Genomic DNA, 21246 nt, shown 5'->3' on the forward strand with positions numbered 1-21246 from the left:
GACTGTTTCTACAGCTGTATGGAGGCAGAAAGCGTGTATAGGGCTTGAGAGAGTCCAGCGAGTGAGACGCTCGGATCGTGTCCGGGGTAATGTGGGGGGGTTGCACGATTGGACGTCCACTTGTGCAACCCTCGAGTTAGAGAAGTCAAAAAATGTCAACTCGTGCAACCCTCGAGCTTGGTCCACGTGCAACCTGAGGGTTGCATAATTTCCGCGAGGTGCAACCCCGCTGAGATCTCTCTCGTTAGCCGCAGGCAGTTTGTTCTGAATACTGAGAAGTGTTGCTGACATCCTCATGAGCTGTCACGAGCTTCCACATCCAGTAGCAATCGCTCTCGAAGAAGTGAACCGCGCTGAAAAAGTGACTCAACCTTTCGTCTGTTGAAGACTTACCAGGTCTCTAAGCTTTTGCTAGTATGTCTGAAGTATATACCTAGACTTGAACAAACGTTTGCGAGTCAAAGGAATAGGAATAAACAACAGGAAGTGCTGTTTTTGCCTTGCTCGAGAAAACTCCTTTCAACGGGCTAGAGTCAGCAGTGAGACCACGGAAATGGCACAGAAGGGACTAAGTGTATAGGATTATCAAATGGAAAGAGTCTTGAGGAGAGCGATGAGCGTTTGATGAAGCCAGACGGCAAAAGAAGAGAAAACGCAACCTGAGCTTTGAGACAGACAAAACCCGAACCTAGCTCTCTCAAACGCATTAGACAAGCCGATCTTCCAGCTAGCCTACTACGTCTAAGTCTACAGAGTAACTTGAGGCGCTAAGAGCCCCATTGGAGCTCAGATTGACTGAGAAACGGAGTCACCAAAAATCGAGAAAAGAAGAGGCGACTGCTGCTCCTTACGCCCGTAACTTTCCCTCACGACACGCGTCAGGTTCTCGAGATGATCCGTTCTGACAATGCTCCATTCAAAAGCAGGAGATTTTGCGGATGACAGCTGAGTGGGAGCGAAAAACAACCTTTGTCTGCTCATTGCGCCAGCCTCTCGGCGTTAATATTGAAAGCGAGTCCATAGATCAGCTGAGATTACATTGAGGAACGATAATATGTGTTGCGCTCGCTGTCTAAAAGGCGAGAGGAGGAGTACAAGGAGGGTTGCATCTTCGCGTTTTGGGGGCGCGAAATCGCATTGGGTTGCACGATTTGGTCAAATTGTGCAACCCATTCGGATTTGGGACGTTACCCCACATGCGATGCAACCCTCCCTTTTTCAAAGTCGTCTCTCGCAACTCTCGCTGGATCAAACTCGATTCTGGCTCCACTACACTCGAGGAACAACTAGCTGGTACCACATATGCGAAGCGCACCCGTTTCCGATGGTTCAAAATGCCAGATCAGACATGGGTTGCAGGGTTGCATAAGTGGACATACCGGAGGATATCTGACTTACCGCACGAGCATGGAACCAGCTTGGGCCAGAATCACCGACTTCAATACCTTCAGCGAGTTGTTCGAGTGGTTCCTATCAACGCCATAGTATATCAGCCAATGACTCGACTGCTCACTCGAGGGAGGTCGACTTACGACGATTCCTCCGGCGAAGAAGAGATCCCAGATTTGAAGGGTTTTCCCATGCGCCTTCTTGACCGTTCACACCTCTCGTACATGGCTGTCAGTCGATGGAGTATGGGTTCTAGATCTTCATCAGGCTTGTTTGAGCCCTTCCGAATTTTCTCGAACGCCGTTACAGCGTTGTGTGCCCAAGCCTCAACGAGTTCCGTCTCGCCAAGCAACTTGGTAATGTTTTCGAAAACCGTATCGATATCCTTCGATACGCGGGACGAGCGTGGAGCGGGGCGAGGCGAGGGTTGAGGCCGTGGAGGAGAGGGGTTAAGGAGCGAGTTGATGTCCATCTTGTCCACAAAGGGAGGAGGATAGCAGAGGAGGAAGAGGATGAAGAGAGAGCAGGCTCAAGCCAACGAGAGGACAGGAACGAGCGCAGAGGAACACAGGCGCCGACTGAAGCCCGAGCGCTGAATGTAAGAACTGCGTGGAATTCGTCTGTCGGCGCGCGCGTCGTTGTCGTCTCCTGAGTCGATCCTTGGTCACTTGCTTGGTCATCGAGCATGCATGTAAGAGTGGGATGCCCAACGATTTGTCCAGTTTCCCACGAGTCGAACGGGTCGGAGTCGAACGTTCGTTCCGAATTAGCGACGAGCTCACCAGCGCACGATGGTTGAAGGTTGATCCAATACAAAACACGGACAGATCCTATCGAGCGAGACATAAGAGATTTGAAAGAACAAGCCAGGAGGAGATGGGTATGCAAAGGAATCGAGCGAAAAAAGAAAAAAAAATCGAGCTTCTGGGTCTCACTCACTGATGTAATTTCCTTGATAGTCGCCTGTATCTGTCCACTCCGTCTCTCGAGATCTCGTGTACAATGCTCGCATCGAGCGTGCAATCCGTTTCTCATTTCGTCTCCTCTCGGCCGTTCAGAGTACCACGGAGCTTGGACGAGATTGAGAGAAGAGCTTGTCGAACGGTGCTGTGGACTGAGGACATCGGGTGAGTCTGGCGGGAAGGAGAGAGCAGGGAGATCATTGATGAACAAGTCGAGCGGCCTGGCAAAGGCGTTTGCTGACCCCGTGCGGCAAAGTTGCGCTAAGAACACAGTCGGTATCCCGACAGGCTTGATGGTATCGAGATCGAGGTCGAGCAGAGTGAGAGAAAGGGAACCAACGCGAGATGTTGTTTTCGCGTCTTTTGACCTCTCTAAACAACTCACGAACTCGACAACAGGTACTGAATGACTTCACAGACCTAGCAAACCACCTTATCGCGCCATACCCAGCCATGCCTCGTCGAAAAGTCGCTCCCGCTGTTGATCAAACTCGACCCTCTTCCCTCCCTTCCTCCTCCTCAGCTCCTGTCGCTTCGACTTCTGCGATCCCCTACTCCTCATCAACAACGCCAGTCGACGACGGATCACTCCTCCGCTGTTCCCAATGCAACGTCCTCCGACCTTCGACCGATTTTCCTCTCCGACTGATCAACTTGCAGCCTTACCAGGTCTGCTTCGCACACGAGTGGTACTGGACCGATGCTAAGAGACTTCAACATTGGGCGCCCGAACAAACGAGTACGATACAAGAAGTGTGCGACGCGTTTAGCGAGATTTCGAGGGACGATGCGGAGTACGATGATCGGTTCATGGTGGATGGACAGCAGCGGGATTTGAAGGGTATGGTGGAGAGTCTCGCGAAGGCTGGCAAGTGGAGAATCAAGGAACTGTGAGTTGTTTTCGTGTTGAGATGGGAGATTCGAGCTCATTGACAAATTTTGCGACTCACTGCTAGGAAACCTCGACGATCTCGAGCGAAAGGAGCAGATAACGGACCACCTCAGTTCCTCTACGCCTTTCGAGAAGAATCAAACCCGAAAGTGAACAAGTTCAAATTGACAATTTGGTTTCACGAGAAAGAAAGGAAGTTCACGATGACTTTGAGACCCGAGATCAAGAAGGATAGATCAGAGGGAGCATGGGCAAGACCGGAACGACGGACAGGGGAGGTGGTCAGGAGGGGACAAAGTCATACGGGACAAAATGGTCGATCGAATCCAGCTTCTTCATCTCCGGCTAGAAATCGAAACGCCTCAGCCGTCAACGGATCAAGCTCGAACCTGCATCCTTCGGGATCGACAAGTTTGACACTCTCGCGCGCTCAACAAGACGCTCAACAAATGCCTCCTCCTCCGATCCCACCTCGCAAAAAAGCTCGTCGAGTCGAACCTTCTCTCGTTTCCCCTTCTCTCCCACGTCCTCCCGCTTCCCATTCCACCTCTTCTTACTCAACTCCGACATTACATTACTCGAACGCACTCCCGCAGAACCACTCCACCCTCTCCCTCGATGCATTCGATCATCTCTGGCCTTCGAACGGCGCTCCTCCAACTCTCCCGATCCCTCCTTCCGTCTACGCAAACCCCGATTCGAATCCTTCCGACCCTACCTCGTTCGTCGGCTCAAGCGCGAGGAATCAAACGAGTCGTTCATCAACTTTCGAATCGACAAACAATTTGACATTGTTCGAAATGCTCGCGAATCCGGCGTTCGATCCTCCGATTATCCCACTCTTACCTCGACCTTCGCGTACCTCTCACTCAAACTCAACTTCGAACAGCACGAATATGGCGAACTCGAATGCGGCTAGGAGTAGGAGAGAATTGGAAGATGCCGTTGCGGACGCTTTGGGAACTCGAAGGTTCTCTCAATACGATCGTTCGCATGCGGAGGAGGAGGAAGAGGAAGAACTTGGACCGAGTCCGATTGCAGAGGAGGAGGAGGATTACGAAGATTCTATTCCGGATGATTCGTCGGAAGAAGAAGATGAGGATGATCAGAATGCGAGACAAGGAGGGGAAGGGGAATTCGAGGACGATGAAGACGACGCTTCGAGCTTCTTTGAGAGCTCGACGGAAGAGTATAGTCAATTCGGCAGCGAAGAGGAAGAGGAGGAGGAGGAAGAAGAAGAGGGAGACGATTGGTTGGCTGGATTCGTCAGTACGCAAATGCCGGGGATGGCGGATGCTGGAGCGGACGATGACGACGACGAGGAGGAGTCTGAGGAAGGTGGTATGGAACCAGAACCAGCAGAGTCAGATCATCGAGGACACCAAATCGAATCGGCTTCGAACAAGCGGAGATACGAAGGGAGGGAAGACTCGATAGACGATGAAGTCGATGAGCTGGAGAGCAGCAGCGAAGAGTGAAGCACTGCAAGTGAAGTAGGGGAAGTCTGTAGATTGTTCTGTTTCGGATTGTTGTCGTTTGTCGCTTGTATCCTTTTCTCGCAAACCGGCCTTTGAATCGTTCAATGATGTGATAGATAAGAGATTGCAACAACACGAGAGAATGCGAGTAAAAGAGAGAGGGAGAGATACAGTAAAACGAGACGATAACAAAACAAGATGCGTGAGATAGATCCGAACCTGATTAGACGATAGCGTTCCACTTCCTCCATAACAGTCCAACAACGCCGCAAGACAATCCAGAGCTGATCGCCGAAACGATAAAGATTGGTTTGTAGCATCCTGACGAAGCGCAGGTGTCGAGGATCAAAGAGGGGGAAGAAGAGGAGGTTGCGAGGTCTCGGAGGATACCGAAGAGTGGAGTGAAGATCAAAGCGCCGATAGCGGAGAACCATCTAGATCAAAGTAAAGCGAGGGAATGAGCTTCGAAACGAAGGATGAAATAGACGAGGGGAGAGAACTCACGTCAAGAGACCCCAATTGCGACCGAAGTGCTCTACGGGCCAACAAGAACGAACGATCGCTGGAGAAAGAGTAAAGATAGCTCCATAAGAAGTACCGTTAACTGTGTCGAGAACGACTCAGCTATGTCAATTTCGAATCGCGCTTAAAAGGAGGAAGAAAACTCACTGATCGTGATGATCCAGAGTCCGCTCTCCGAAGATAGTCCGGTTCCGCCCCACACGTAAACGAGTGCTAGACCCGCGCATGCCCCCATCAAGAACACCAATCGACTGATCCTTTTCCTCCCCGTTCCTGCTCTACTACCTTCCCCTTCTCCTTCTCCTTCCTCGGCCGTAGCAACAGCCGGAGTCGACAGATAATCCGATAGTGCACCTACGACCAACCTCGAGACCGTATTCGCGACCGCTAAAACGGCAATATGATCCTTCCTCGCCTGTAACGCATGACTGATTCCCGTCTTCATCGGAGTCACGATCTCCCTCGTCGATATGGCGAGAAGAGATTCGAGAATCTGACCGAGAGACGCCATGTACATTTCGACGGGACCGGTCGAGAGGAGGATAAGGGAGCCGAAGAGCCAGAACGTTGGGGTCGAGATGAATTGGCGGAGCGTTTGCGAGTGAGGGTGATGGTGATGGGGGAGGCGGGAATGGGTAGAAGATTGTCGACGATCAGAGGAAGGACGTCGAGAATGGGAGTGTGAGGTTGATCGAGCGCGGTCTCGTGAAGACAACAGAGAAGTCCTTTCGTCCGCTGCTTCCTGATCTCCTCCATCGACGGAATCGGAGACAGCCTTGTCGACTGTATCCAACTCGTCTTCCCACGGCAGCTCCTTCAGGAAGATTCCCCCGATCCCGTTCACAATCGCCAATAATGCCGCGAGACACAGAAGCCACCTTCCTGGATCGAGCTCCATCTCCGAAGTCCCGGGTAGGTTGGGAAATCGATCATACTCTGTCGTGAAGTATGAGGCGAGCGAGGAAAGGAAAAGAGGTGAAAGTCCGAAAACGGCGCATGGAACTCCGATAGCTGTCTCGTCAAGGTCATCAGACACCATTCGTAGAGCCTCAGTAGCGCGTGCTTACCTAGACCCGAATGTCGTGCTGGAGCAGACTTTGTAGACGAGATCATTGCTGAGAAATAACTTCCCGCGACTCCACACCCAGCGAGGAAATAAGTCACACACAACAACGCCCACAACAATTTATTGATCTCTTTCCCTTCCTTATCGATCTGAGCCCCCAATTTGGCTACTAACCCCATCGCCCCATAGCCCAAAGCGAACGAAGCTCCCGCTCCGATCGAAACTGTTCCAGGACCGTAGGAATCCGCAAGTGCACCCCAAGTTGCGGCGGTTGCGTATTCCCCGAGGATAGCAGAGGATGCGAGTAGGTTCAGCTGCGAGGAGGTCAGGTGTAGACTTCTGGCTAGAGGTGATGCCCAAAGAGGGAAAGTCCCAATCGCTACAATCATGAGCGATCAAGGTCAGTGAGTTACAGTAGACTAACACAGCAGTTATCAGACTCACATCCTGCAGTCAGGCAGTTGCACAATGCTGCTGTAGCCGAGAGGATCCGCTGAGATTGACTCGGTTTCGGTGGGGTAGAATTCATTCCCTTGGGAATCTCTGCGGTACGTGGACGCGAGCTGGAGTGAGTCTAGAGTCGAGGGAAAGGGTCGGCGGGCTTAAAACGAGAGGTGGTAGGAGGCAGAGAGGCAACCGAAACTGGAGTCAGCAAGAAGATTGCATTTCCAGTAAATTCTCTCGGTAGCGGACAATTCCTAGTATCCTCAGAGAGGACGTTGGGCATAGTGAAGTACCCTCAAAGAGGCTTTGTTGAATGAGATGATTTTCGAACGACTTGGAAAAAAAGTTGATCAAGAAAAGCATCTTTTCCATCTCCCACCTCCCCCATAACTGATCTACGAACATGGTAAGCAGCATACACGCTTGTACATGCTCCTGAGCTCCTTACTGACCCGTCACACCTCCCCCACAGGGTCGTCAACAACGAACGAAACAATCTGATCCCGTTCCACTTCGAGGCGCCTCCGATCACCCGGCAAGCGAACTCCGCAAAGGAAAACGCAAGGCAGCATTAGAAGCGAAGACCACTCGAGAAGGACTACCCGCTTCTTCCGCCCGTGCCGTCAAAAAAGCAAAGAAATCTACTACCGATTCTCCTGCCGCTAAGAAACCAGTCAAGGGCAAAGGGAAAGCGAAGGTCGAGAACAAGAAGAGTAACGCGGCGAAGGGTCCCGAATGGGAATCGGACGATGAGGAGGATATCGAGAATATGAAGGCGGAGGAAAACTGGAGTGATCTCGAAAGCGATGAAGGAGGACATGATCAAGGACTCGAGAAAGCCAGGTCGTGAGTCCAAACGTCTACATCTCAGACCACGAGTGAAACTGACTCGAATTGCGATACATAGCGCACTTTTCGACGATGTTGATCTCGAAGCTCCCGAAGATCTGGACTCTGAGGAAGAAGGTTTCGGAGACGAGTTCGACCTCGATCGTGCAGACGACGACAGTGAGGAAGAGGATCTCGATGATGTGTTTGACCTCGAAGAAGCCAACGGAGTTACTGAAGAAGATTTCGACGAGCAGTCAGTTTTCTCTCTTTCTCCACTTGTTTTTCGCCAGCTCATTCCTTCTTTCCCATAGAGCAACTTCGAAGCCCCTTGGAGGTAAATCAGCGAAACGAGCCGCTCGTGCTGCCGCTTACAACTCGGACGAAGAATCGGAAGAAGATCCCGATGCGCCTCTCGCCGCTGGACTCGATTTCGTCAACCGCGCCGAACCAGAGCCAATCGAGGGACAAGTCGACGCTACGATGGAAGAGCTCGAAGCTGCTGGATCTGGAGATGAGGACGAAGACGATGATGATGATGAAGAGGGAGGAAATTTGAGAACTGGTCAATTGGAGGATTTGAGGCAGGTCGAGAAGAGGATGAGGACTGCTGCTAGGGTCCTCAAGCACTGGAAAGAGCTAGGCGCTCAAGCTGGCATGTGAGTGCGATTTCGGGAACAGCTGCCTGAGAACCTGGAGCTGATTTCTTTCATCTCCTACTCACAGGTCTCGTTCCGACATGGTCGAGCAGCTCATTGCTGACATCTGTCAATACCACGGATACACCCCTTTTCTCGCCGAGAAGCTCTTCGAACTATTCGGTGTCGACGAAGTAAGCTCTTCTCGATGTCCCGCAAGAGGTACGCAAAACTAACCGCTTCATTGTCTACAGGCTCTCGAGTTCTTCACCTCTTCCGATACTCCCCGACCTCTCACTCTCCGTGTCAACACCCTTAAAGCTCGTCGACGTGACTTAGCTCAAGCTCTCATCAACCGAGGAGTCAACCTCGAACCTCTCGAAGGGGGATGGTCGAAAGTCGGTCTTCAAGTCTTCACTGGAGGAGCGAACGTCCCGGTCGGAGCGACTCCCGAATACCTCGCAGGTCACTACATCCTTCAATCGGCTTCTTCCTTCTTACCCGTCATGGCTCTCGATCCCCAACCTCACGAACGTTGTCTCGATATGTCTGCCGCGCCTGGAGGAAAGACGACCTACATGTCGGCGTTGATGGGAAACACTGGAGAAGTCTGGGCGAACGATTCTTCGAGAGGTCGAATCAAGGGTCTCGGAGGAAACGTCGCTCGATTGGGTTGCAGAAACGTCGTCATCACGAATGTCGACGGAAGGGAATTCCCAAAAATTATGGGAGGTTTCGATCGTGTGTTGCTCGATGCTCCTTGTTCGGGAACTGGTGTCATCAGTAAAGATCAGAGTGTAAAGGTCAACAAGGTCAGTTTTCCCTCTTGCCATTCTCATTCTATCCTTCACCCGGTTCTAACACACGCACTCCATAGACGGATCGTGACTTCATTCTCCTCTCCCACCTCCAAAAGCAACTCGTTCTCTGCGCTATCGATTCCGTTTCTGCGAATTCCGAAAAGGGAGGTTTCGTCGTCTACTCTACCTGTTCCGTCACGACTGAGGAGAACGAAGCAGTTGTCACTTACGCTCTCCGCAAGCGACCGCACGTCAAACTCGTCGATACCGGATTACCGTTCGGAAAGGAAGGATTCAAGACGTTCCGAGGTAAACAGTTTGGAAAAGGAATCGAGCTTACTCGAAGGTTCTACCCTCACGTACACAACATGGATGGATTCTACGTCGCGAAGTTCAAGGTTGGTAAACCTGAAAAGAAAGGTGAGTCAAGGCTTCATCTCACTTCTGCCGTGATCACCTGCTGATTCGGTTCCTCTTCTTAGCTCCTGAACCTGCTTCGCCTATCGCCGAATACTCTGAACTTCCTCTCGAAGTACCCGAGGATGGGGAAGATGTCCCTGCGCAAGACGGTCCCAAATTCGACGACTCCGAAGATGCCGCTCTCATCGCTGAAACTCAAAAACGTCAACTCAAGAAGAAGGGTTACAACCCGAAAGCGGACAAGTCAAAGGCGAAGGGCAAGCAACCTGCAGCTCAGTAGATTTTATCGCATTCATCTTTCGTCGAGTTTGAGCGTTGGTTGTTGTAATACTTTTCTTTCTTTCTCCTCAGTCCCCTCCGAGACTTTTGACCTGTCGGGTTCTCTCCCTACTCCCTTTCACACTCGATATGATTCGTTGACTACTCTCTAGGGGTCAGAACCAGTCTTCTCGAATGAGTCAGAACGTTCTGGTTATCGAAGATGGGGTTAACCCTTAGGGTAACCCTTTTTTCCAACTCCTTCCATTGGTTCCGCTCAGCACCTCTGAACACTCCGCTCTCCCTTGAACCTATTCGAGATGTCAGCCAGCAGCAATTCGAGTTCTCCCAAAACGACATCGACTCCTCCTCGACTCGCTTCTCCCGTGCTTTCTTCAGACGTCAAGAACGATGGACGTCTACCGGTAACGATTCTGAGTGGGTTCTTGGGGAGTGGAAAAACGACCTTGCTGGAGTACATTCTCAAGGATAAGAACCACGGACTCAAGATCGCTGTCATCGTCAATGATATGGGTGCAGTCAACGTGAGTCTTCCCTCTCTGTATCCGGTCGACGGACCAGTGGTTCGAATCAACACGCTGACTCGCTTCATTCGAATCTGCCGTTCGATTTTCAAACAGATTGACGCCTCTTTGGTCTCGTCGGTCGTGCAGAAGAAGGAGACGATTGTCTCGATGGAGAATGGATGTATCTGCTGCACGCTACGAGGTGACTTGCTCGAGGAAGTAGCGAAACTCGCCGAGCAGAAACAGTTCGACTACCTAGTCATCGAATCTAGTTAGTTCTCCCCATCTCTTCTCCCCGCGGCGGCTTGTTGACCTACTCTATTCGACATGAAGCTGGTATCTCCGAGCCTCAGCAAGTTGCCGAGACGGTGTGTCTGGCTTCTCGCTGTTTCAGCTCGGGTCAAGTCACTGAAATCACTCTCGAACAGTTCGCACCCGAATTCGCCGATATGCATCTGCAAGCTGCCGAAGATCTACGGGCTGATGCCGCCGAGAAAGCAAAACAAAACGGTCAAGAAGCGTCTGTCGAATCGGAATCACAGCTAAAACTCGCCTCGATTCTCGCCGATGGAGGTTTACCCAAAATCGCTCGACTTGACGTGAGTGCATGCCTCATCGTACTGTCAATAGTCGCGCTGACCACTCGCTCCGAGACAGACTATGGTTACGGTAGTCGATGCCTTGAACGTTTTCAACAGTTTCAACACCGCCGATTTCCTCTCTGACCGACAAGCGCCCGAAACAATCGAAGAAGAAGACGAACGAAACATTTCCGATCTCATGGTCGACCAACTCGAATTCGCCGACGCGATCATCATCAATAAATGCGACCTCGTCTCGAAACAAGATTTGCAGAAGATCAAGGCGCTCGTCAAGACTCTGAATCCAGAATGTACGGTCCTCACGTCGGTGAGATCAAAGATTGATTTGAGGAAGATTCTGAATACGGGAAAGTTCTCGTTTGAGAAAAGCATGATGAGTGCTGGCTGGCTCAAATCGTTACGAGAAGAGACTCGACCCGAAACAGAAGAATACGGCATCGGTAAGTCCACAGTCTCTGCTTTCTTGAGGGTAGAAATTGAGGCGAGAGAGTGTCGACAGGCTCTTTTGTGTACCGAGCTCGACGACCTTTCCACCCTTTCCGACTATGGGAATGTATCAAAGATCGACTCGTAGTCATTCAAGACAGCTACGAACCGAACGAGGACGGAATGGAAGTCGACGAGGAGGCAGACGCTTCGAGTGAGAACTCGTGGGAATCTGAACCGGACCTGGAAGCGTAAGTTACATCTACTGTTGCTCACCTCTTCACTTGCTGATATCTCTTGACGTCTGCTCTCAGTCAACCGCAACTCGACCCGGTCGCTCGACTCGCCTCGAAGAAAGCTTCTTCATCTTTCGGTCCCCTGCTCCGCTCAAAAGGGTTCTTCTGGCTCGCGACTCGACCACTGATGAGCGGAGAATGGAGTCAAGCCGGAGTAATGCTCACGATCGGAGGTGGATCGAGATGGTTATGCGAAACGGACGAGACTCAGTGGCCGGATCATCCAGAGTGAGTGCCAATTCTCTTCCTTGTCCCCATTGAACAGAAGGTTGACAGCAGTTCGTCGTGTCGCAGAGTCAGGAAGAAGATGAAAGCGGATTTTCAAGGACGTTGGGGAGATCGAAGGCAAGAAATGTAGGTTCATCCATACTCTCTTTCTCCCTCTCCGAGCTCACACACTCCCTCTTTACTGCAGCGTCTTTATCGGCGAAACGATTTCTGTCATTCAGCCCCTCCTGACTGCCGAACTGGACGCCGCTCTCTTAAACGATTCGGAATGGGCCGCTTGGGAAAAAGTCATGAAATCGAAAAAGAGCAGTATGGAGAAGAAAGTCGAGAAGCTCGAGAAGATGTTTGAGGATGGATTCGAGGATTGGATCGATGAGGAGGATCATAGCGGTCATGACCATGCTTAGTTTGTCGAAAATTGTAAAAATTTAGTTCGATCCTTCGCTTTCTCCCGTCTCTCGCCAGCAGAGAGCAACGTCAAGAATTGATCTGTAGAGAGAATGGTTTCCAACAGTGTAACAGTTTTATTTGCAGTCGCTCTATCGTCAGTTGATCTATAGTCCCTCCCTCTTGATCTTCTCCAATCGTAAAGTGACACTCGCCTTGTGCGCTCCCAACTGTTCGACATCCGCCAACCTCTCGACGTAGGGACCTAGCTTCTGTAGTCCTGCTGAGGAGAGTTCTTGAGATGTGAAGTGCTTGAGGAAGGAAGAGGTAGAAACGCCAGAGTATTGTTTTGCGTATCTACGGAAAGTGTACAAGGGTCAGTAGCTGTGAGAGTCAGGTATTAGGCTAGAGAAGAGGCGATTTGGCTTACCCGACAGTGGCTGTGAGCGGAAGGGAGAAGAATGAGTCAGTTCAGCTGAGCAACAGAGGAGAGAAGCGGAAACGAGCTTACGAAGAGTGTGATTCGTTCCAGAAGCGTAATCTCCGCACCTGTCACCGACAACGTTTCGAATAAGTATGCCGTCAGAAGGGGATAGAACCTTTCGACTCACGCGACAGGAGACCAAGGCCCAACGAAAACGGAACCCGCATTCTCTACTCTCTCAATACTCTCCGCCGCTCCTTCCATGTACAATAACAAGTGTTCCGGTGCGTAATCGTTCGAGAACTCGAACGCCTCCTCGACCGTGTTGACTTTGAGAATGAACGATTGCGATAGTGATTTTCGGAGGATTTCTGCGCGCGGGAGAACCTTGGCTTGCTCTTCGATCGCGACGAGGAGGGAAGAGATGTAGGACTCGGGAACGTCGATTGCGACGAGGACGGATTGGGAATCGAGACCGTGCTCTTGTTGACCGAGGAGGTCGGAGGCGATCAAAGCAGGGTCGGCGGTCTTATCGCAGATAATCTAAGGTAGCGACTGTCGGTGAGCTTGACACAAAGGTGAGACAGAGGGGGAGATAGACGTACGAGAACTTCTGAAGGACCTGCTGGGACATCGATTGCAACTTTCGCGCCAGAATCCATCGCCACAGACTGTAAGAACCCCGAAGTGATCAGGGACTGTCGTGATCACTGAAGAACTGGAGTCACTCACCATCTTCGCCGCGGTAACAAACTGATTTCCCGGTCCATAAATCTTGTCTGCTTTCGGTACCGATTCCGTCCCATAAGCCATTGAAGCGATCGCTTGAGCTCCTCCAGCTTTCACGATCGTCGATACTCCAGTGAGTTTCGCGATGTAGACGATTTCGGGCGAGATTGAACCGTCGGGACGGGGAGGGGTTGCGAGAGTGATCGTTTTGCATTTGGCGACTTGGGCGGGAACTCCGAGCATGAGAGCGGTACTGTTGACGTCGGGAGTGAGTCGTGCTTGTACTTATCAGCTAGAAAGGAAACGAGCTTACCTAGGAAGAACAGCAGTTCCACCGGGACTGGAGAGAACCAAACTTCGTGAGGGATGACTTCGTGACATGCCAGATGTACCGAAACGACTACTCACACGTATAGTCCTACACTTCCTATCGGTCTCGCGAACCTCGAACAGATAACGCCAGGCATCGTCTCTACCCTAATCGGTTCCGATTCTCTCTCCATTTGAGCAGAGTGGAAAGTCTACCAACTTCAACCTCGGTCAGCTCCCGTCATCCCCGCTACAATGGAGTACTCGGGACTGACCTTGATGTTGTGGTAAGCTACATCGATTGCCTCCTTGACCTCTGGTTCGATCTTCATGAGTCCCTCATCAAACGGCGCCTTCAACGTCAAAGGGAAACTTTCGTCCGTCGCTGGAGTACATCTATCGAATTTAACGACTAGTGATCTCAATCCTGCATCGCCTCCTTCCCGTACGGTTTGTAGGATAGGGGAAACGAGCGAGAGAATGTCGGATGAAGATTTGACAGGTCGTTCGAGCAGAGCGGCTCGCTGTGCCGGCGTGAGGTCGGACGAGGTGTAGACCGGTGATCGGTAGTCTGCTACGGCTTCCATGTCGTTTTATAGTGGTGAGTGAGGAGCAAAGAGGGACTTCGGGGGGGGGATCAAGTTGAAATTGCGCCAAACGTTCGAAACCTTCGACCAGAAACTACTCAAAAATATGGGAACAATCAAGCGAAATGATAGAGGAAAATACAAATAGATGAATGAGAGCGAAGAAAGAACAAAAAACTAGTCATCAAAAAGAATAACATGGTACGGAACCATGTTCGCAAGAGATCTCATCTCAGTCTCCCACCTCTCGAGTGTACACCTAGCGATCTCCCGATACGCTGCCTCCTTGTGCCCGACGAGGAAATCGATAATGCGAATTTGGGATTCGAAGTTCGCGAATCGAAGTTCGGTCCTCCTGCGGTTGACGACTTCAACAGCCTTGACAACCTTCAGACGGGTCTCCTTCTCCACCAAGCCGTGCATGTCGACGAGCGGTAGGCGTTCGAGTGCGTGAGAGGTGCAGTGTCGAGTGAAGGTTTCGCCGCAAACGAAGCAAAGAAGAGGGTAAAGGAAAGTGTTAGCCCTCCACCGGATAGCGAGTCGACGACGAGAATCCGAGGAGATGAGAAGGACACCGTCGACGAGACCGTTGGGACGATTCGAGGAGTCGATGTACGAAGCGAGTTTTCCAGAACCTCCGCTGAAATGAGCGACCGAGTGGTGACGAAGGAAGGTTGACCGGGTGAAGGGGAGTTCGTGATTGTCGAGACGTTGGCGATTGATTCTGACGAAGGCGTCGTGGAGGGCGAGGTGCGAGAGGCGGAAGAGATACTTCGCGCGACGACGACTTGTGTTCTCTTTTTCCTTGAGGAAAAGAATCCGAGTCGGATTCGTCGGAGGCGCACCCTGAAGGAAGCAAGCGAGACCTAGAGCGAGGTGCTCTAGGCGTACCATCGGAGGGACGAGTCCAGTCATCGCGGAAGCGAGTCGATCCTTTCCCGCCGAGTTTCCGATTCCGACGATCCAAGTTACCGCTCGAGCGTGGCGATTCTTCCATCCGAGGAGGTATTGATGTCGGGGTTTCCGTGGGGTTCCCATGAGATAGGGATAGAGGAGAGGCGCACCGTACTCGAGAAGGGAACGACAAAACGACCGGTAAATCGTCAGTCGAGTCATTGGAGACCAATGACCTCCCGCCGCTTGAAGACCTCCTAGTAAACGATCCATCGCGTTGATCTTTCGATCGAGATAAGCCTTGAGCATCAATCCTTGCCCGTTCCGTTCGATTCCCAGATACCTCGTCTCGGAAACCACCGCTAGTTCCTCACCTCCAAGGACATGTCCCTTCACCTGACCCTTATAGAGATCGCTGCGAGCCATGAGTACGCACTTCTTTGGATTGAAGCACATCCCCCATTCCTCTGCCCATTTCTCCGCCGCCTCAATGAGGATCTCGATTCCCGCCCTGTTCTGCGCGCCGGCCGCTAGGTCGTCCGCATAGGCCCACGCTTCGATGTCCGGGTCGAGGGAGTTGAGTAGAACCAGGAGCGAGTTGATGTAGAGGTTGAAGAGGAGCGGGGAGAGAGGAGAGCCTTGCGGAAAGCCTTGTCGACGCGCGAACGACGGCGAACGACGACCGTTGACGATAAGTGAGATTTTCGCGCCTTCGGTTAGGAGAGACCAGACGATTTGTCGGATGCTGAGGGGCATACCGAGTCGTTTGAATGAGCGAAGGATGAGTCGAGGAGGGGGAGAATCGTAGGCGGACTTGAAGTCGAAGAAGGCGGCGCACGGATACTTGTTCGCTAAAGCCGAGTCGACTGCGATGATGGAGCTCGTGCACGACCAACCGGACCGGAACCCCGCTTGCCGATCATCGAGAGAGGCCCATTCCGATCGGAGTGGGTCGAAGACGGGAAGGAGGAGGATTTCGAAGATTCGTCGACAGAAAGGGGTTGACTCTTGACTAGTTACATAGAGGGAGAACCCGCAGGACCCCGTTTTGCTACCAAGTAAGTAGCTACATAACGGAGACGGAAGAGGGGGTTCAAATTCAAAGAAATGACAGAGAACTTCTTTCAAGAGTCGTTCGGGTAAACAGGGAAGGGGAGCGACTGATTCGAGGGAACCGATTCAGCCTAAGGTTTCTTTCAGCGTTCGAGAATGATCATGAAACTCACAGCGGCTTCATTCGAGAATGAGGGCAAAGGACTTCCGGCGACGAATTACCCACTGCGCGAGAACAACGTCATCAGCAATCAAGAACTTGAAGTCGACGATGCGAGAGCGGGAGGTTTGAGTGACTCACGAAGAACGTCAGCAAACGAGAGACACCTGAGCCATACCACGACCTTCCTAGCGTCCTGAACCATCTGTCAGACCGAGCGAGACCGTCAGCGAGCCATTCACTTTGGACGTTTCGAGGGAAGCGACTTACGGAAGACTCGAGATTCCATTCTCACCCTTCTCTCCTCTCCGATGACTCGAGGCTGTGGCCGGGGGAGTGTTCGCTCTACCGAAAAGGGAACAATAAGAGAAGGGGTGTGAGCGGGGGGGTGACGACGAGGGGAGGGGATGGGGGGGAGGGAGAGGAAGACGAGGAAGCTACCAGTACTTACCATCTTGAAAATACCAGGCGTGGAGCGTTGGTAGACCTAACGAATTCGGTCGAAGTTCAAAGACGAGAGGTGAAGAGAAGAAGAGAAAGAGAGAGAGAGGGCAGCTCGTTTCTTTTCGCTCTTCGCAGCAATTCGAGCGCTCGAACCTCACGGCAATTTTCGCATAACTTCGGGCAACCCTCTCCCCATCCACCTTGACACGCACTGATTCCGAGAGTTGCCTTTCCGAGTACCAGACTGGGACCCGCTCACCTGCGGAGAGAAATCCAAAAACAAGAGAGAAAAACAAACTCAGCCCTTAGCTCTCTACCCCTCACGGCTTTCTTGCTCTTGCTGCTCCACACATGATCACAGCTTGTCGTAATCTACAGCTACGTGTCCCCTTGCATTTGAAGAACACCGATGCCGACGCATTCCACGGCGAGTTTGCATCTGTCGTTGCGGTTTCATTTCACGAGGCTTCTCTCTTCAACCTGAACCGTCGCCAGCGAGAGCGGCACAGATCACCGAGAATCTGAGGCTCGTTATCCCTAGTTCGCCACTGGCCGCCTTGCAAGGGCGAGTGTCTTCTCTGTGATTCGCAAAGTTCACATACGAGCTCCAAACATCGGTTCCTCTCGACGACTCGGCTCCAGACAGTGAGGTTCGGCTCTCCCCTCGGTAGCTAGAAGCCGGATCGGAGGGCGAGTTTCCTACAGATGAGTTGTCATGAGATGCGGAAAGCAAGAGCACATTTCGATGAAGGCCGCGTTCGACGTCATCGAAACAGCTCGATCCCGATCTCGAGTACATCGAGAAGTTGAGAGGTCGAGAGTCACATGATCAGAAGGAGTTGGTGTTACGTCGAATTGATAATCGGGTTTAACCTCGAAGCCTTGACTCGATGTCCTTATTCTCGCATCGTGACACGACGCTCTTGTAGTACTGACGCCATTCGCATGCTTGTCCTCCAGATTGAGATATCGCGACGAGCTAATCGAGCCACAGCTCCCATCGTTCAGGTCGATACCAATCCGTCCAGAGGTAATTCAATCCGTTATTGAAACAAGCTCTGTACATCTCGTTTGCCGCTCGTCGGTGGATTCCCGTCGAGGCGAGCTAGCCATCGTCGAATGGGATAAGAGAATGTTGGTTGAAGTGGCGAGCGAGGAGATCGAGGAACGTATTTTCGACGTCGAGAGGACAAAGCTTGCCGTTCTGCTTCACGATTGAACTGGTCAGTTCTCGAGCACATTGAGTCGCACAGAGAACGATTTCATAGATGAGCTTACCCCTTTCATCTTTGCTGCCTTGCCTTGAGCCTCCCGAAGACCTTTCGCATTTGTCGAAACCTCCGCTTCGACTTCAATCTCGACCCTATCTCGAATTCTAGACGATTCAGCGTACGATACTCCGACTAGATCTTGGGCTGAGTCGTAGTCGAAGACTAGCAAGAAGAGCATGGTTGGTCGATGAACAGAAAAGCTTGAGTAGACGGTTGTAGGCGGAACTTCAACGAAAGTTGATGAACATTCGCGAGGGCCGTGGTAGGTGGGGTAAGACGAGCGGCGACAAGTGGGTGAGAGTGAATCACGGAGCGAGTCGGATCGACGGGATTATAGCTGTAATCGGTTGAGATGAGGCGAGGAAAGGAAACGAGTGACGCTAAGGTGAGAAGCCGATAGAGACGGAAGAGGTCAGAAATCCAGTGTGTGATCGATGTGCTATCGATGGAGATGAGGTAGGTCGCGGTAGGCCGAGAAGCGCACGGGAGCTTAAGCCGATTCGACGTTTGTTTGCCGAAAGGTTCTACTCGACAGACGACGGAGGTGATACGTGATAGCGAGTAGGATTGCATCGCCATCGTTTTCAATCAGTCGCGCTACTGTACAACCCCTCGCATCTTGCCAATCGTCCCATCTGCAAAGGAGGCGAACAAAGTCAGGGACGAAACGAGATTGAACATGTGCGAAGCGATACTTACTTGTTTCATCAATAACCAGTCCCGTCGTACCCAGTACGCTCCTACCAACTCTACTATCCCATCGACCTTCGATTTCACGACTCGTTTCTTTCGAAGATTAACCTTTTCTGCCCCTGTTGAACTTAAGCAGTTACGACTCGCCAGATGATCCAGACAGACTCCTCGTGGTCGACGTATTGGAGAGGGATTTGAGAGAGAGTGTCGAGAGCCAGCGCACTGTAGATTGCGACAATTTTCCGAATCTGTGAAGGCTCGAACGATTAGCGTTTCTTGTTGAACCTGGCGAGGAGGCGTCGTACTTACCTAATACTCGACACGTCCAAGCTGTTCTCCGCGATACTGGCTGAGATAATTCTGCATTGCCCAGTCGAACTACTCACCCAAACACGGAATCTTCCCCCTCGTCTCCTCAAGGGATCGTCTCTCCTACTTTCCGTTCTACTGATAGTCGTTTCGAGAGGAGATACCCAATTGAGATGTCTCGAGCTTGGATGGTAGCCCTATGCACTACTCAAAATTCACCGGCTCAGCGAAATCTTAACGAGAGAAGGAAGAAAACCGCTCACTTCATCTCTCAAGCAGTAACTGCCCTCAACTTCTTTATGACTTGTGATCTCGAACAGCTCGTAGGTGATCTCACTACGTGGAGGAGGAGGAGGGATGGCTTTCCCAAGCGAGGATCGTGAAATCAGCATTTCCTTTCTTGCTGGCTGAGGGAGGGGATCGACTCACCTTGTATCTCACAGTCACCGTGACCCTGGTCCATTCGTGTGCTTGGAGTGGGTTCCGTAGATCCAGAATGCGAGTCGAGACGAGCGAGCGAGTTGTGGAGGTCGAAACTTCTCCCGACGCGATCGAGTGCCGTTAGGAGTGGTTCGGTAGTATCTTCAGTGTTGTCAGATACTGTCAGAGGCAGTCATGTCCAGTCAGCGACCCGTGGAACAGCGAAAGATCAAGGAGCGACTGACCTTCAGTCAACCCTCCTTCGTCCGTCGATTCGGGTTGATCAGCTTGCCGTCCTATGTTGTAGAGGTATCGTAGGTCGAGCATCGGAATGCGTTGAGCTCATTGAGGGGCTTAGAGTGAGCGATAGAGATGCAAAAGCTCTCTCTTTCTTCTGCATTCAACTCCTCCATGCCACCACTCGGACTACGCTGTGATGCATTGCTCTGCTGCATTCGTAAACCGCCGGAGTATCCCTATGTATGTCGCTTTCGATGGAAGTCCCTGCTCCCGAGCTATCTCTCTGACAGACTCTCTCTCTCTCTCTTCTAGGTTGCTTCGTCTGTCAAGCTGACTGGATTGAATCTGGAGGTTCATGAAATCCTAGCTTAAACACAGTTCAACTCGAATCGCAAACAGGACAGATGGACGAGCGAGATTTCCCCTCGAGCTCGCTCGCAGATGTCCTTTTCGCTCGCTCTCTCGCTCTCGCTGCCACTCTCGATCTCCCCTTCCTTCCTCTCTTCCCTCGACCACTCTTTCGCTTCTATCTACACCGAATCCAACGACAATGTCGAACGTCTGTCACTGGATTCCTGCAAATTCGTCGAAGATCTGCGGCCAATCCTTCGAGAACTCCAAGGCTCTCGTCGATCATCTCGCATACGTCCACGTCCGAACCGTCGTCGGTGTGAAGAAATCGAAGTGTCGCTGGAACGGGTGCGGACAGAACAGCAACTCGAAGAAGAAGGTCTTCACTCATCTCACCGACGAACACAACCTTCGACGCAGCGATACCCCTCTTCTCCGTACACCGCCAGCACCTTCTTCCTCTCCCTCACCTCCAGCTATCCTCGGTCTCCCTCGACAACACCTCTCTCCCGTTCCTCCGACTGTTAGAGGACCATCAATCGAATCAGATCAAGTCCTTCGCTCCTCTCCCTACACTCTCCCTAGTCCATCCCATCCCTCCTCCTCGACTACCCCCTCCTTCTCCACCTCCTCCCAGCAATCTTCCGTCGATGATCCCGCGTCAACCTCGAACTCGCGTCAAGTTCCACTTTGTCGATGGCGAAGTTGTCCCGGGCGAGATTGTCCCGTTGACAATTTCGCCATCAACATAGTCGGTCTCGAACAACACCTCCGAGACTACCATCTCAACCCTCGAGATCCGCGAATTTGGATCAAATGTCTCTGGGAAGCAAACTGCACGAGCCGATTCAAGGAGGAGGATCAATTGATCGATCATGTTTTCGACAAGCACCTCGACATTCCGAGGTACGGATGCCCCGCCTGTCGCCAAGTCTTCAAGCGACGGCCGCTCTTGAAGAACCACCACTGTCGCACGGTTGAATCGAGCAAACTTGCTTCGCTCTTTCCCTTCCCCGATCACCCTCCTTCTCGACCTACGAAACGCACCCCTTCGCTCAAAGTAGCACAAATTGAACATCTCATTATGGGCGTACAGGCGACTCCTCTTCCGACCTCTCTCCAACCAACTCCGACCCCAGTCCCAACTCCCCGTGGGTTCTACTCGAACCGCAACAAAGGGCAAGCCCGATAAGGATCCA

The 21246-nt window shown here is 51.8% G+C and overlaps 9 protein-coding genes across 9 annotated transcripts; 4 read left to right on the plus strand and 5 right to left on the minus strand.

Moving 5' to 3' along the window:
• Positions 1-2804: 2804 nt before the first annotated feature.
• JCM6883_005931 (uncharacterized protein) lies at positions 2805-4721 on the plus strand (the record flags this gene model as incomplete). Its single annotated transcript, XM_076634372.1, has 2 exons — positions 2805-3241; positions 3308-4721. 2 exons carry the CDS (start codon positions 2805-2807, stop codon positions 4719-4721), a joined length of 1851 nt encoding a protein of 616 aa, XP_076485658.1.
• A 223-nt stretch (positions 4722-4944) lies between these two features.
• Positions 4945-6838, minus strand: JCM6883_005932 (uncharacterized protein; the record flags this gene model as incomplete). Its single annotated transcript, XM_076634373.1, has 5 exons — positions 4945-5155; positions 5226-5325; positions 5391-6254; positions 6311-6688; positions 6754-6838. The coding sequence occupies 5 exons, from the start codon at positions 6836-6838 to the stop codon at positions 4945-4947; spliced, it is 1638 nt and encodes a 545-aa protein (XP_076485659.1).
• A 318-nt stretch (positions 6839-7156) lies between these two features.
• Positions 7157-9719, plus strand: NOP2 (rRNA (cytosine-C5-)-methyltransferase NOP2; the record flags this gene model as incomplete). Its single annotated transcript, XM_076634374.1, has 8 exons — positions 7157-7159; positions 7226-7599; positions 7661-7837; positions 7896-8240; positions 8308-8413; positions 8474-9031; positions 9097-9439; positions 9502-9719. 8 exons carry the CDS (start codon positions 7157-7159, stop codon positions 9717-9719), a joined length of 2124 nt encoding a protein of 707 aa, XP_076485660.1.
• Positions 9720-10017: 298 nt separating this feature from the next.
• JCM6883_005934 (uncharacterized protein) lies at positions 10018-12183 on the plus strand (the record flags this gene model as incomplete). Its single annotated transcript, XM_076634375.1, has 8 exons — positions 10018-10242; positions 10339-10495; positions 10558-10823; positions 10882-11266; positions 11326-11503; positions 11567-11776; positions 11843-11902; positions 11964-12183. The coding sequence occupies 8 exons, from the start codon at positions 10018-10020 to the stop codon at positions 12181-12183; spliced, it is 1701 nt and encodes a 566-aa protein (XP_076485661.1).
• A 147-nt stretch (positions 12184-12330) lies between these two features.
• On the minus strand, positions 12331-14212 carry HIS4 (trifunctional histidinol dehydrogenase/phosphoribosyl-AMP cyclohydrolase/phosphoribosyl-ATP diphosphatase; the record flags this gene model as incomplete). The annotated part of the gene is made up of 9 exons (XM_076634376.1): positions 12331-12520; positions 12594-12603; positions 12675-12712; positions 12775-13130; positions 13193-13258; positions 13320-13569; positions 13630-13656; positions 13725-13837; positions 13901-14212. 9 exons carry the CDS (start codon positions 14210-14212, stop codon positions 12331-12333), a joined length of 1362 nt encoding a protein of 453 aa, XP_076485662.1.
• Positions 14213-14389: 177 nt separating this feature from the next.
• On the minus strand, positions 14390-15862 carry JCM6883_005936 (uncharacterized protein; the record flags this gene model as incomplete). The annotated part of the gene is made up of 1 exon (XM_076634377.1): positions 14390-15862. One exon carries the CDS (start codon positions 15860-15862, stop codon positions 14390-14392), a length of 1473 nt encoding a protein of 490 aa, XP_076485663.1.
• Positions 15863-17868: 2006 nt separating this feature from the next.
• JCM6883_005937 (uncharacterized protein) lies at positions 17869-18212 on the minus strand (the record flags this gene model as incomplete). Its single annotated transcript, XM_076634378.1, has 2 exons — positions 17869-17967; positions 18042-18212. The coding sequence occupies 2 exons, from the start codon at positions 18210-18212 to the stop codon at positions 17869-17871; spliced, it is 270 nt and encodes an 89-aa protein (XP_076485664.1).
• Positions 18213-18855: 643 nt separating this feature from the next.
• Positions 18856-19783, minus strand: JCM6883_005938 (uncharacterized protein; the record flags this gene model as incomplete). Its single annotated transcript, XM_076634379.1, has 5 exons — positions 18856-18975; positions 19114-19233; positions 19300-19397; positions 19466-19636; positions 19702-19783. 5 exons carry the CDS (start codon positions 19781-19783, stop codon positions 18856-18858), a joined length of 591 nt encoding a protein of 196 aa, XP_076485665.1.
• Positions 19784-20246: 463 nt separating this feature from the next.
• Positions 20247-21239, plus strand: JCM6883_005939 (uncharacterized protein; the record flags this gene model as incomplete). The annotated part of the gene is made up of 1 exon (XM_076634380.1): positions 20247-21239. The coding sequence occupies one exon, from the start codon at positions 20247-20249 to the stop codon at positions 21237-21239; it is 993 nt and encodes a 330-aa protein (XP_076485666.1).
• Positions 21240-21246: the final 7 nt, after the last annotated feature.

This window comes from Sporobolomyces salmoneus (assembly GCF_050403485.1).
Source record: "Sporobolomyces salmoneus JCM6883 DNA, S_salmoneus_JCM6883_v1_ctg58, whole genome shotgun sequence".
Classification (NCBI taxonomy): Eukaryota; Fungi; Basidiomycota; class Microbotryomycetes; order Sporidiobolales; family Sporidiobolaceae; genus Sporobolomyces; species Sporobolomyces salmoneus.